General features: G+C 38.1%; 1 protein-coding gene across 1 annotated transcript; it reads left to right on the forward strand.

Moving 5' to 3' along the window:
* The first annotated feature begins 42 nt into the window (after positions 1–42).
* LOC124281095 (basic helix-loop-helix transcription factor scleraxis-like) lies at positions 43–15,298 on the forward strand. Its single transcript, XM_046717111.1, has 2 exons — positions 43–680; positions 14,028–15,298. The coding sequence occupies exons 1-2, from the start codon at positions 204–206 to the stop codon at positions 14,085–14,087; spliced, it is 537 nt and encodes a 178-aa protein (XP_046573067.1). The 5' UTR covers positions 43–203; the 3' UTR covers positions 14,088–15,298.
* Positions 15,299–16,394: the final 1,096 nt, after the last annotated feature.

A 16,394-nucleotide genomic window follows, 5' to 3' on the forward strand; every position in this document is an offset into this window, starting at 1 on the left:
CTAATATCATATAGAGGGCGCTTCCTCAGACGGATACTTATGTATGGAACTACCAACACTGTCATTACGCACAGTCACAATTCTTGGGAATTTGTATCCATTTGTGTTTTCATCTGATACAGAGAAGGAATGGTTCGATTTCGTAAATACATTGTGTAGACGTTTTGGAACGTTTCTGTGAGAGAAGTTTTACCGGAAGAAACATGGGAGACGAGAAAAAGAAGAGTTCGGAAAGCAAGAAACCAAAAGTTGAAGAAGGGTCTGGAAATTTATCCGATAGTAATGGAAGTGGTACCTCTACAGAGGACACTTCTAAAGGCAAAAATGGTTCCAGCAGGAAAAGAAAGCAATCATCTGCGGATTTAGAAATTGATAATGGTCTCCCCCCTCAAAGGTTCGCCGCAAATGCAAGAGAGCGAGACAGGACACATAGTGTAAATAGCGCTTTTATCACACTAAGAACTCTGATTCCAACGGAACCAGCTGATAGAAAACTTTCCAAAATTGAAACCCTAAGACTAGCAGCGAGTTACATAGCTCACCTAAATACGGTCCTTATGGTTGGGACTGATTGCCTTGACCAGCCGTGTGTAAAACACCAAGCCATGTTGCGGGGAAGCATGGACCCTATGCCAAAACCAGTGTGCACGTTCTGTCTCAGCGCAGCCAGATCCAGGGCGGTAAGTACCCGAATGTAATTGAAGGACTATTAGCAGTAAGGTAAGTCAAAACACACACACACACACACACACACACACACACACACACACACACACACACACACACACACACACACACACACACACACACACACACACACACACACACACACACACACACACACACGCGCGCGCGACACACACACACCAATATTGAATAACTGGTGATAACATACATTGTTCATACATGTGAGACATTTTTTTATAGATTTGCTCAGAGTCAGAGTATGGTAAAAGCTGTTCCCAACGTTATATTTAAGAAATGAGGCCCGTGTGCTCTGCAATATAATATAGTTTTGCCGTGAACCATGACAGTGAAAGCATGGGGACGTTTTAAGCACAATAAATACAATGCTACTAAAATTCGTAGCTTGTAACTTACACATTCTTTAGAGTACGTACGTATGTATGTTTATAAATATATTAAACGCACAATACCACAGATGAGTTCTATTTTGTAGAACATACACCGTTGATCTCCAATATACTGGTGTACCTGACGACCTACCCCCTTCTGTAGCGAGCTAGTTACCACCAGATACACCAGAAGAAGGGTGTCTGAATAGGAGAAATGTCTTCTGGTGTGTTAACTGTCACCTGAGACATGTTTGAAAGGCGATCACAGCTGGTCAAGTGCTTGATTGACACCTCCTAGTTCTCATTATCCCACAAATGACTCTCCTCATCTGTATCAGTTTCATTTGGCGTATGAGTAGTAATATTGCAGTCCGGTGGGTAGTATATGTCACCGATCAGATTGTAACTTGGTATTATCACTTACAACATATTGGATAATATATACAGATTTACGCGAGCAATGCGACACAAATAACTGAATCACGGAAACCATTGTCAAAAATTTTCAAACATCTATCATTGAAATGTGGACAGTTTACGGAAGTGAGGATGAGCTCAGTAGGTGTCAAACAGTACAAAGGTTTATCAATATAAAAAGAATATGCTATTTCCATTTTTGAGATTTAATAACGTCCCAAACCATGACAAAAGGTAAAAACTGAAAGTCTCCATACAAATTAATTGTCACATTCGCTGCCACCCGGAACAGCCACCCATCGACTTTCAGAATGCTGTCACATTTATGGAATATGACAAATAATTAGGTGAAACCAAGTAAGCAGTACAATTACGTGATACGAAATGTATAAAATATACTCTGCGTTCTCAGTTACATGGCGTTGATTACAGGCCCGCCTGTATCGGTGACTAAACCGTACCATCACTCACTTTGATCAGACGTTCATTTGTCCAGAAAGTCTGAACACAGCAGCAGCATATGCTAGTAATTATAGAAACACAATAATTAAGCCTACATTCATATAGCTATCCAAGCGAAACGTTTCTGTTGTGTGGATGGCCACCACATGTAGTTATATTGCACGCGGAAACTAGTCTCGTGTACACGCACAAATTGCAGGGTTGCACGTTTTCAGACTGAACATTGCCCCAACTCAAACATATTTGTCTGAAAGTGGGGAATTTATGAGATGTAACCGTAATGAACCGTAAACACGAAGTGAAAAGCGACAAAACTATATGTGTCGACGTGGGAAAATATCAAGAAGTGGAAACGTGCAGGACATGTTGCTTGGACTCTAATAATTTACTTATTGTCATTGTATACATACAGATGTTATTTCGTCTCACTTCGAAAATCTTATATAAAATAGACGTTTTACATATGAGTATTCAGGAAGTCTTGTTTACTTTCTGTTTATTAACTGTAGTCGGCATTTATGTAGGAAGCAATATATATTTATATCCTGGGAGTGTGTTGAGACAAGCCATCACTTTTCCTCTTCTGTAAAATAGCGCTGTACAAAATATACTCAAGTATTTTATGTTTTCTTAGTTGTAATTCATTACTAACCTGAGCTTAAACAATAAGTCCATGATTCGTTTTTAATTGTTTCAATTTTGTTTCTATTCGTAAAACGACTTTTTAAGACAATAGTTATTGTTAAGTTAACATTACACATTTTAGTGCAGTAAATTAAGTCCAATGTAAAATAAGCATAGAAAACAGTGATGATCTGTGTTTTGGGAAGGTGTGTACGAATTCCTATTGTTTTGAGAGCACACACGGATGTTTTGGGGCGGAATACGAGATAATGTTTCATACACCTTAAGATTATTGCCTCAAAACATTTCTATATAAAAAAAAAAATTACTGACGCACGGAGCATTTGTTTACAACAGGGACAACACACTATTATAAATATGTCCGGTAAATCCACAGCATATGTAATGGATGAGTTCATTGAGATCATCTTAAACATATAAAATATTTATTTTGTTTTACACTGAAGAGACTAAAGATATATTCATCAGGTGAGAATGATTTTGGACACGTGCAAAGTATTGCTACTAAACACAAAGGGATATTGCTAGATCCGATAGTACACTGTTATATACTCCCAGTTATTTGATAACAATGAATATTCAGGTAGATATTCAATGGGCATGTAACATGGAATTAGTGTGCAATATTTATATAGACAATCACAACCAACTTATTGTAAATGTGCGGATATGTCTAGTCAGATGAACGTGTCTGGATTTAACTGGCATAACCTAAATCAGTAATTGTGGCCTTCACTATTATTTTCTCCGACAATCTGTGACATAAAAAAACAACAGTCGTTTAGTGTGCTGAGGAAATTCCGATAATATCATACGGAACCGACCGAAGCCAATAAGGTAACCCTAATCAACTGGCTCGATTGTTCGGGAAATTGTTGTCTTGAAAACGCCCATTGTTATTCCTTGCTAGTCGAGGGCATTAAAATTCTTTTCATCAAATGATATTATGTGACGTCGTTAATAGTTTGTCTCAGGAGATCCTGATGGCTCAAAACTTTCAGTCACATTCTTATGTCTCAAAGGGGTAATGCATGGATCCGTCTATTGGGCAACTCGGAGCCTCCTCTGTTAATGTTGGAAGTATCTGGTATTTCTAGTATGTAGTCAGTTCCATTTAACAGTAAACTGGTGACACTCTGGTTTATTAACCGCATTAACAACTCTGCAGTACAAATAGTATGTTTTTAATTATCAACTGTCAACTTTTGCGGTTTCACTATCGTATTATAAAACTAGTACATTAAATATGTCCTGTGTGTGAATGCATTTTAATTATTTGATTAACACGAACATAGGCGTAAGTATGAAATGCATGTATATTATGTATATTAGAGATGAAAGAAAGTACTCATTCTTTATGTATGTCAGTACTGGACACATTGCCATTATCATCACTAGGATTGTTACTTGTTATATGGTGTTTCAGGATCACACATTAGTCAATTGGTCTACACTAGATACGTTTCACACTAAGAGGTGTGTACGCATGCATGAGAGGGCTAGTATCAGTTGAAAGACGCCTGGTCTGAACATCAACGGCCAAAGCCCAAACGTACTGGATCGCCGGATACTTGGAGATGAGGAAGCCGCGACACGGGCTTTCTGTGACGGGCGACAAATTGCTGCGTTAATCATAGGTATTCTATGAGGGACTATATTCTGTGGAAACGTGGGCGTTCTGAAAGGGCGACATGTCGAGGTGTGAATTATGGATGAGGGAATCATGTACAGAATGAATATTTTGTGAGGGAGACATATCGGTGTGTGAAGAAAGGGTATACTTTGTGACAGAACATTTAACTATGAGAATAATAGATAGCCTTTGTGGCAGAACATATAACTTTGAATATTACTGTGAGAATAATAGATAGTCTTTGTGGCAGAACATATAACTGTGAGAATAATAGATAGTCTTTGTGGCAGAACATATAACTGTGAGAATAATAGATAGTCTTTGTGGCAGAACATATAACTGTGAGAATAATAGATAGTCTTTGTGGCAGAACACATAACTGTGAGAATAATAGATAGTCTTTGTGGCAGAACATATACCTGTGAGAATAATAGATAGTCTTTGTGGCAGAACATATAACTGTGAGAATAATAGATAGTCTTTGTGGCAGAACATATAACTGTGAGAATAATAGATAATCTTTGTGGCAGGACATATAACTGCGAGAATAATAGATAGTCTTTGTGGCAGAACACATAACTGCGAGAATAATAGATAGTCTTTGTGGCAGAACATATAACTGTGAGAATAATAGATAGTCTTTGTGGCAGAACATATAACTGTGAGAATAATAGATAGTCTTTGTGGCAGGACATATAACTGTGAGAATAATAGATAGTCTTTGTGGCAGAACATATAACTGTGAGAATAATCGATAGTCTTTGTGGCAGAACATATAACTGTGAGAATAATAGATAGTTTTTGTGGAACAACATATAATTGTGAGAATCATTCGTATTCTTTGTGGTAGCAAGTATAACTGTATCACCGCGAGAATCATGGGTATTCTTTGTGACAAGACATATAAATGTGAGAATCATGGGCATTCTTTGTAGCACTGTGTGACCGTGGGTATTCTTTGTGCCAAAACATGTCGCTGTGTGAATCATAGATATTGTAAATCTGATCACACTAGGAAGAAAACATTTCGAAAGTTATATACAGCGAATAATCAACAGGGCTGCAATGACTCCAGCCAGGCCCTGTCTATAAGCCATTGTCTAGGTAAGCGGAAATAGGCCATTGTCTAGGTAACCGGAAATTGTATTTACATACACATTGTCTCGATTTAATAATCACAATTAGAGAATTTCAGTCTGAAGGTAACGGAAATTATACAATTAAAAAGTATTTAAAGCATATTTCTGAAATTCGATGAACACAAGAGACACGAATAGATGTGTCTGCACAATAATGACTATTGATATATACCTTAAATCTCTTTGTTTGATATCATATGTTATCCTGAAGTCCATAATTCATGTGAAAATGATAAGCGAGAGAGAATACAAGGCGAGAGGGAGTCACCAATTATCTGTCATATCGGGGGATTATTTGTGCGATCACCAGCTTCGTAGGTTTTTATAGATATTTTGACAAGATTAGGAAGAATGAAATCGTGTCTGTTTCCTTGAGACTGTATAAGGGTGTGTTTGTAACAGTTATTCGCAGCTATGCAGAAAAAATCAGCGATGAGAAGAAGTGGTGAGCCACATGACTACAATGTAAATCATCTTATACCCCATATGTATACCACATACATACATTTAAACATACATTGTTAGTCATCTTATGGCCCATATGTATACCACATACATACATTTAAACATACATTGTTAGTCATCTTATGGCCCATATGTATACCACATACATACATTTAAACATACATTGTTAGTCATCTTATGGCCCATATGTATACCACAGACATACATTTAAACATGCATTGTTAGTCATCTTGTGCCCCATTTGTATACCACATACATACATTTAAACATACATTGTTAGTCATCTTGTGCCCCATTTGTATACCACATACATACATTTAAACATACATTGTTAGTCATCTTGTGCCCCATTTGTATACCACATACATACATTTAAACATACATTGTTAGTCATCGTGTGCCCCATTGGTATACCACATACATACATTTAAACATACTTTGTTAGTCATCTTATGGCCCATATGTATACCACAGACATACATTTAAACATGCATTGTTAGTCATCTTATGGCCCATATGTATACCACAGACATACATTTAAACATGCATTGTTAGTCATCTTATGGCCCATTTGTATACCACAGACATACATTAAAACGTGCATTGTTAGTCATCTTGTGCCCCATTTGTATACCACATACATACATTTAAACATACATTGTTAGTCATCTTGTGCCCCATTTGTATACCACATACATACATTTAAATATACATTGTTAGTCATCGTGTGCCCCATTTGTATACCACATACATACATTTAAACATACATTGTTAGTCATCTTATGGCCCATTGGTATACCACATACATACATTTAAACATACTTTGTTAGTCATCTTATGGCCCATATGTATACCACAGACATACATTTAAACATGCATTGTTAGTCATCTTATGGCCCATATGTATACCACATACATACATTTAAACATACTTTGTTAGTCATCTTATGGCCCATATGTATACCACAGACATACATTTAAACATGCATTGTTAGTCATCTTATGGCCCATTTGTATACCACATACATACATTTAAACATACATTGTTAGTCATCGTGTGCCCCATTGGTATACCACATACATACATTTAAACATACATTGTTAGTCATCTTATACCCCATATGTATATATCATACATACATTTAAACATACTTTGTTAGTCATCTTATGGCCTATATGTATACCACATACATACATTTAAACATACATTGTTAGCCATCTTATGGCCCATATGTATACCACATACATACATTTAAACATACTTTGTTAGTCATCTTATGGCCCATATGTATACCACATACATACATTTAAACATACATTGTTAGTCATCCTATACCCCATTGGTATACCACATACATACATTTAAACATACATTGTTAGTCATCTTATACCCCATTTGTATACCACATACATACATTTAAATATACATTGTTAGTCATCTTATACCCCATTTGTATACCACATACATACATTTAAACATACATTGTTAGTCATCTTGTGCCCCATATGTATACCACATACATACATTTAAACATACATTGTTAGTCATCTTATACCCCATTTGTATACCACATACATACATTTAAACATACATTGTTAGTCATCTTGTGCCCCATTTGTATACCACATACATACATTTAAACATACATTGTTAGTCATCGTCTGCCCCATTTGTATACCACATACATACATTTAAACATACATTGTTAGTCATCTTGTGCCCCATTTGTATACCACATACATACATTTAAACATACATTGTTAGTCATCTTGTGCCCCATTTGTATACCACATACATTCATTTAAACATACATTGTTAGTCATCTTGTGCCCCATTTGTATACCACATACATACACTTAAACATACACTGTTAGTCATCTTATGGCCCATATGTATACAAAATACATACATTTAAACATACATTGTTAGTCATCTTGTGCCCCATTTGTATACCACATACATACATTTAAACATATATTGTAAGTCATCTTATGGCCCATATGTATACCACATACATACACTTCAACATGCATTGTTAGTCATCGTGTGCCCCATTTGTATACCACATACATACATTTCAACATGCATTGTTAGTCGTCGTGTGCCCCATTTGTATACCACAGACATACATTTCAACATGCATTGTTAGTCATCTTGTGCCCGATATATACACCATATACATACATTAGAAAAGCTGCAGTTTTGTGAATTTAACATAATTTGAAGGACTAAAGTGCTTGCAGTTTTCACAAATTGATATTGAAAGGCTTAAGAGTTATGGTTATGAAATAACACTATCCACATCCAGACCCATATATTGCTTTGAGAAATTAAAACAACATTCTATAATAAAACACTGCACTATTGCAGTACTTGCCTGATGTAGATAAAACAATATAGAAGTAATGTTAACAACGGGGAGAGTTCTATCACTCTACAACGTCTTTATTATCAATATGAGCTTATGTTATAACGTAGAAGTTGTATATCTATAGAACTTTTTCATCACACCAACTTCCAAAGGCAGCTGACAAAAGAAGTAATATTAAACGATTTATGTTTTGGAAGCCCTTAAGTTAAACACTTAGCATTACTTTCATAAAGAGACATTATATTGTGTCAATAGAATTGTTTCGATGACAGTGTATTTCCAACAGTTACATTCCCGTCTGTCTCAAATCGCAGATGTTTGGCAATTGTATTCATGTTTAGTTGTGTAGATCGATACGCAAATTGATACCCCAAATCCAGGTCAAATATAGTGACGTGACTATCGCCTGCAAGCACAGGTCAAATATAGTTACTACGAACTGCAAGCACAGGTCAAATATAGTGACTATCGGCTGCAATCGACAGGTCAAATATAGGGACTACGAACTGCAAGCACAGGTCAAAAATAGTGACTATCGACTGCAACCGACAGGTCAAATATAGTGACTATCGACTGCAGTCGACTGGTCAAATACAGTAACTATGTACTGCAATCGACAGGTCAAATATAGTGACTATCGACTGCAATCGACAGGTCAAATATAGTGACTATCGACTGCAAGCCACAGGTCAAATATAGGGACTACGAACTGCAAGCCACAGGTCAAATATAGGGACTACGAACTGCAAGCACAGGTCAAAAATAGTGACTATCGACTGCAACCGACAGGTCAAATATAGTGACTATCGACTGCAGTCGACTGGTCAAATACAGTAACTATGTACTGCAATCGACAGGTCAAATATAGTGACTATCGACTGCAATCGACAGGTCAAATATAGGGACTATCGGCTGCAATCGACAGGTCAAATATAGTGACTATCAACTGCAAGCCACAGGTCAAATATAGGGACTACGAACTGCAAGCCACAGGTGAAATATAGTGACTATCGACTGCAAGCCACAGGTCAAATATAGGGACTACGAACTGCAAGCACAGGTCAAATATAGTGACTATCGACTGCAATCAACAGGTCAACTATAGGGACTATCGGCTGCAAGTCACAGGTCAAATGCGTAACCTAAAGTACGTTCTCTTTACAAATCTATTTGTGTGTACAAAAGGTTAAAACAACAAACCATCTGGTTGAGTGCACAGCTAATCCCCTGCCTGTTACCTCTTAATAAAATAGGAATGGCCCATAAAATAAATAACAGAACCGACCTTTATTACACTCAGTGAGTGAGTGAGTTTGGTTTTACGCCGCCTTTAGCAATATTCCAGCAACATCACGGCGGGGGACACCAGAAATGGGCTTCACACATTGTACCCATGTGGGGATTTGAACCCGGGTCTTCGGCGTGACGAGCCAACGCTTTAACCACAAGGCTACCCCACCGCCCTTATTACACTCAGGCCGATATCATCGATATATGAGGGACAAATGACAATACATGATAATATTATGGCGGAATAGTAGTTGGCCGGAACATTTTACAATTTGCATGATATATTTACAGAATTTACTGAGATATTTCATAACAGATATCTTTTTACATGCAAAGGGTGATTTAAACTTTAACATATTTGGTCTTTTTATAATGGAAGCTGGTATATACATTCATCTTTCTTTTATAAAATATGTGCATTTAAGAATATAATGAAACTCATTTCCCTTATCATTCATACAACATAATTTACATTTTCTTTCATCTATTGGTATCCTGCTTCATCTTCCTGTTTCAACTGGTAAATGGTGGCATGAAGTACGAAAATGGAGTAAGGGGATATCTTTGTTAAAGGGTAGGGACGTTAGATAATTTTCAAATTCAGTTGAGATCCAGCTACAGCTGTGAATACCTTCATTATGAAGATTACATACAATAGGATAAAAGGTTGAAGATAATTTAGATGAATTGTTTATAAATGATTTAGACCAAAAAGTTACCATACGAATTTTAACATCAACAGAAAGTACCACTATACCTGATTCACCATACAGCATATACAAACGGGTAATTTTCTTTACAGGTAATACTTTTCTCATAAAACATATACGTACATTTTCAATTTGTTTTACATTAACATATCCCCAAATTTCACAACCGTACAACAAGATTGGTTTCACCATTGAATCAAAGAAATATAGTTATTATGGTATTAATAAGTTTAACATTCCACTTCTGCGTAAAACAAAATAAATGGGTTTAGTAGCTTGATGACAGATATTTGATATAGATAGATTGATAACACTTTCTATCACAAATAACTCCAAAATATATATACACAATAACAGTTTTCCTTAGGTTCAACTAACTGGTTGAAATATCCAATTGGGACATTCCCATTTATAGTGTCTGACAATTGGGATGTCTAACTAATGGGAGTAAATCGCTCATATCATATTTCACATCCCGAGAGTGTCACGAAACATTCTACAAGTGCATGGTAGGAGAAAAAGGGGCTGAGAAAACAATAAATCTGAACATTTGAAAATGTTTACGAAAACAATAGAAATGAAATACTAAAAGCAGTAGCCATACTTAGTTTAATGTTGTATCCCAGTCTCCGCAGCCCAATCATAAGGATACACCTCAACCCAGGCACACACACACACACGCACGCACGCACACACACACAATCAATGCGTTTATACCCAACAAAGCGCTTTCAAAGTGTATGATCGCTGCGTCATAGCCTCTAAGCGCCTGTTTGTGTAGAAATGGATTGAGTACAAAGGTTGTAAAGCTGATTCAACATGTGAAGATGAGTTAAGTTGATAGTTTAGGAATTCTTTTGGTCTAAACATGTGTCGGTTTCATGTTTATTCAAACCACCATGCACAGATATACAATATGATGGCAATATCAAGTATCGTCTATACAACTTACATCAAAAGAGCATTTTTTATCTGAAATGGTGTAATCAACAGATGCGTAATTATTGTGGGATTAAAAACAAGTGCTGTCTCGATGGAGTTCTTTCAAGCTAAAAAATACCTGGTAAAGATTTAGTTTATACGAAGGTAGCATAGTATCAGAAAAGCAAGCATGAAGATACTACAGCAAGTTTAATAGTCAAACAATCACATAAGGAAACAAAACACAAAATAATTTATGTTGATTCATAAACGGTACTAAACCTTAAGTCATGTCCCTTCTTACCAGTGCGGATCGTGCATGTTATCGGTGAGGAAGAGAAAGATCACATTAAGTTTAAAGCATTATGCTATAAAGACATTATTGACAATGTTGAGAAGCAGGCACTGTTCTAATCACCGGAAAGCTGTAATAGTGTAAATATGTCGCAATTCTTCTGTCTAAATACTCATTGCCTTTAATCGATTCGTCACATCATTTATATCTAATTTTGGTAAATACTGTCATGTAGATTTACACATGCCATGAAATGAGTGAACTTTCTAACATTCTTATACCTGAAAAGAAATAGGCTCCCCTTGTTTAGGGTGATTACAAGAAGCCCTGTAAAATCTGAAAACCGCACTGAAAGACTTCCACAAGGCTGGACCTCCACAAGTCTGAATTTCTACTGTATAAATACGAGAAGAAGCGCGTTCAAGGCAAAGTACGGTCATGTGATACGTAAATTTGCTGGCTGCATTGATGTAACGCGGAGTGATCACTGCGCCGGGGGAAGCTCAGTGTAAGGTGATACCAGAATGGTCAGATGATTTATCTGCGTGCTGATAGATGTCTGTAAATGAGCTTTTGGTCTGTCTCAATGGCTTCAGGCTACATTTTGTTAAACTACAATGTCAGCTCCTTGCACGTCTACCCCGAGAAATAAAGAACTGTGTTTTAATAGAACACTACCAGTAACGGATGAATATGAGATGAAGTGAGACCTACAAGGAAAGGTGAAAAACTACCATCGTTAAAATGTCCTCTTATAATACAAACCTTTGTTGACCACGCATGCTGGCTTTTCACAGTTATATTATGTGCAGTATCATATTCAGGGGTTCAGCAAGCGCCTTGTGAAACATTTCAAAGTGTATCTGTCTTTGCGGAAATATAGATAACCCAGCTGTACTACATAGCTGGTATTTAACACCTGTGTATTTGTAACTGAATGCCAGTGGTAGTTTTACTTGGTGTCCAAGGCCTCAGTTTGGTGAATTTTGTAAATATATCACATATGATAAGTGAACGAACCGTGCAACTGAATGCGTCGCCAATGACGTGTTAATGGAAGTCAGTTAATGGGGAGGTTTCACTTTTGGTCACGGTCTCCACTTATAAGTGTTTTTACTTGCTCACCATATTTTGTAAATGACATAGATGTACTGAGGCCACACGCCGTGGTACAAGTTGATGGACGTTAAACACACAGGTTATGTTTATGGTTTAATGATAAGAGAATCACATTTAAAACGAGTAAATATACCATACAGTCCCATTATAAGTGTGGATATTGATAACAATGGTTCACAGAAACTGTAGCAGCCCGGGAAGCCAAGTTAATACTTCTTCATACGTGTCCAAACAATATACTGCACAGGTTCCACTCCAACCAGAGTCCGACACGGTTCACCGGACACCTTCCGAGTAGGACAGCAAATTAAGCACGTGCAATTTCCCATACAAAGGACTCCATTGCAGCAGCCATATTTAACTTTCTCTGATAAACGGATCACTTCTAGCGTTTCTTGTGACCTTAACAGCTGTCAAAACAAAACACGGGGATACGGTTGACGGGTCTGCACATAAATCCCCCAAACATAAATATGTATTGCGATAGTGTGCATTACACTTTGGAAGAAACGGGCGCAGAGAACCCCCGTGATAAGTGTGGAGTGCGTAAAGCATACGGGGTCTTATAAGAGAATAAACTAACAAATAACAGCCATATTCTCCAACAGGCTATCTTTATTTGGTCCAGTATGTGCTTTCCGTCTTGCTGCGAACCTGGTATGTTTGTGCTGTGGTAGATTTAACAATATTGGTTGAATACATTGGCACGGGGTAGTGTAAACAATACCTTAAATAATCTTGTGAAAAAAATGTGTGTTGATGGAAGATAGCGATGTGAAATACTTGCGTTGACTGTAGCGCCAACGGCATACTGGTGTCCCTGCTACAGCCAGAGGTCTTCCACACAATCACAGTTGTCACAGCATATGTACTTGCTACATCCACCGTAGGTTACAGTGAATATTTGTCAAGAGTGATTCTATGATATTGATCTTTCAGAATAACGGCACAAACCATTTATAATACTCGTTCCTATCCACGTTAGCCATGAAAGGCTACAACAGTTTGTCAGCAAGTTTTCCCAAACAAATATGCAGCTCCTTTGAAGCCATCTGTTTGTAATGTCAATAGGAGTAATCCCAAATATGCCATTTGTCATTTTTCTTGACAGATGTCAGTTTTTGAATCTCTTAACTGAAAAAAACTACACACTTTATTGAAATGGATGTCGTCAAAAGTCCCTGTACCCTTTCAACACCATATTATGTTACAAGTTTGGCAATGCTTTTGAAATATTTATTGGTAAATATATTTCCGAAAAAAACCCTCTTATACGACCCCTTTCTGCTGGCACCGGTTATTCTAACCTTGCACACGTACGAATAACTATATAAAACAAATCATGACGAGTATATACTTACTGCTCCAGCATACACAGTATAATGCCTGTTTTCAACATTTATATTTCGTTTTCCCATGTCAATGCTGTCTTTAAATGTTATTCTTTGCTCCATATTCAACAATGCATCCTGTTTTATTTCAGGTACGCCCAGAAAGTTGTATGTTTAAAGATGTCCGACACGCAATGCCTATTCGACGATAGCCCAGACGCCCCGTTTGAATACTGGCCATCAGTAAACATGGCCGAAGTGGACTTCATTCATCCTGCAACCTGACATGCATGCATGTGTTATCAGCCATGGTAGAAACCACCCAACTGAAAAAAAGGAAAGATGTAAATATTTATCCAGTTAGGAACTGTATCTTGCTTTGAGTCAAATGGTGATGTCAAGATAGCGAAAAGCTAAGTGTAAACACTGTTGGTATCAGGAAGGCAGGTCCAGAGTGCGGCTTCATCGCTCATCGTAGTGTCATTGTGATGACGGTTCCATTCCATGGTTAATTTGAACGAAGATGCCATAAAGCTAAAACTGTCGTAACTCATATTTGCAACATGATTTGTTGTGTAAAGGTGGCCAGTGTAGAGAACGTGACCTTGTGTGTCAGAAGAGTAAAGAAAAACCCTAACATTTGACATTGTGCATTATGAATGAGCAATAGACGAACAGATCGTTTGAAGCGGGTATTTAGTAATGGTATGGTCATGTGTCGACGAGATACCATAAGGTGTCATTTGAACACGTTCCACCGTGTTTAACAGTGTACTGGTTTCAGGCTGAACACTCAGGATAGTGTTCAGGGGATATTTATTCGCATAAACTGCTGCATAGACCGAGCGGCATTCTAGCATATGTATTTAATTGCAGTACAATAACAGAAACAAAGGTCAACGGCGGTGATGCCGTCAGTGGACGTACAATCACAGCTGACCATCAGTTTCAATTCGGGCTACGTCCAGCAAATTGTAGATAGCTGCTCCTCTGTAGACCCGGGTTGAACACTCAACCACTAATTCCCGTTTTTAAAGAACAGTCCTGACGTGTGCCAAATGGAAAAACTCAACTCTCAAATCCCCGTTTAAAGAACAGTGCTGATGTGTGCCAAGCGGAAAAACTCAACTCCCAAATTCTCGTTTAAAGAACAGTGCTGATGTGTGCCAAGTGGAAAGACTCAACTCCCAAATCCCCGTTAAACCATAGTACTGGGGATCGTCAAGTTTCATCAGAACTGACGACTGAGGATTTTGAGGACTCAGGTCAACAGTTTTCCTTCTCATTGCTGATGGCCAATGTCTGGAGCTCATGCACCAATCTAAGGGCTGTTTGCCGTCACATGGCTCGAATGTTCATGCATAAATCAATCACGAATAAACAAAGATGATTCACATGAGAATAAACGTTATCACAGATGGTTTGGAAAAGTGTTATTAAATGATTCTAGTTGTTGTATGCGTGTAGTAAGAAAGAAACATGTTCACTGAATTAATAAAACAAACAAAAAACTTCCCATAATCATCAGATATATATATATCTGCTAAAATCGATTGTACGATTAGGACTATAAGCATGCGTTAAAGAAGCACATTAAAGCTATTATACAATGTGTTCGCAAAAAGGTGCGCACATCCTGCCCAAAGCCAAGTCAGTTGGTCCTCTGGAAAACACGGTTACATAAGGTTCAAGTCAATATAAGGCGTTGTATCAAATTCAATATTGAGGGTTAAAAGGTGGGGTATATCCTGGATACACCACACGCTCTAGGAATGTTGCAACAGGGAGGTTATATACTCAGTATTCCCCGCGCCTAAGGAGTATTGTTGATAAAGGGGAATTATACACTGGGAACTCCTCACGGTCTGGGAACATGGTGGATGACAGGGTATACACTGGGTACTCCTCACGGTCTGGGAGCACGGTGGGTGACAGGATACACACTGGGTATTCCTCACGGTCTGGGAACATGGTGGATGACAGGGTATACACTGGGTACTCCTCACGGTCTGGGAGCACGGTGGACGACAGGGTACACACTGGGCATTCCTCACGTTCTGGGAACATGGTGGATGACAGGGTTTACACACTGGGTATACCTAACGGTCTGGGAACATGGTGGATGACAGGGTAAACACTGGGTACTCCTCACGGTCTAGGAGCAAGGTGGATCTAATGGTATACACTGGGTATTCCTCGCGGTCTGGGAGAACAGTCTGGGAGCACAGTGGATGAAATGGTATTCACTGAGCACTCCTCACGGTCTGGAAGCATGGTGGATGACAGAGTATACACTGGGTATTCCTCACGGTCTGGGAGCACGGTGGGTGACAGGGTATACACTGGGTATTCCTCACGGTCTCGGAGCACGGTGGATTTCAGGGCATATATTGGTTACTCCTCACTGTCTGGGAGTATGGTGGGTAACAGGGTATACACTGAGCACTCCTCATGGTCTGGGAGCACGGTGGATGACAGGGCATACACTGGGTATTCCGCACGGTCTGGCAAGACGATGG

Source organism: Haliotis rubra, unplaced genomic scaffold (genome assembly GCF_003918875.1).
Source record: "Haliotis rubra isolate DU_JTF1 unplaced genomic scaffold, ASM391887v1 Scf279, whole genome shotgun sequence".
NCBI classification, from domain to species: domain Eukaryota; kingdom Metazoa; phylum Mollusca; class Gastropoda; order Lepetellida; family Haliotidae; genus Haliotis; species Haliotis rubra.

What these genes read in the sequence shown, in the direction of transcription:
- LOC124281095 (XM_046717111.1), top strand. Translation starts at nt 204, where the DNA reads ATGGGAGACGAGAAAAAGAAGAGTTCGGAAAGCAAGAAACCAAAAGTT. An exon ending in GCGCAGCCAGATCCAGGGCG is followed by an intron (nt 681 to 14,027) that starts GTAAGTACCCGA and finishes GTTTTATTTCAG; the next exon opens with GTACGCCCAGAAAGTTGTAT.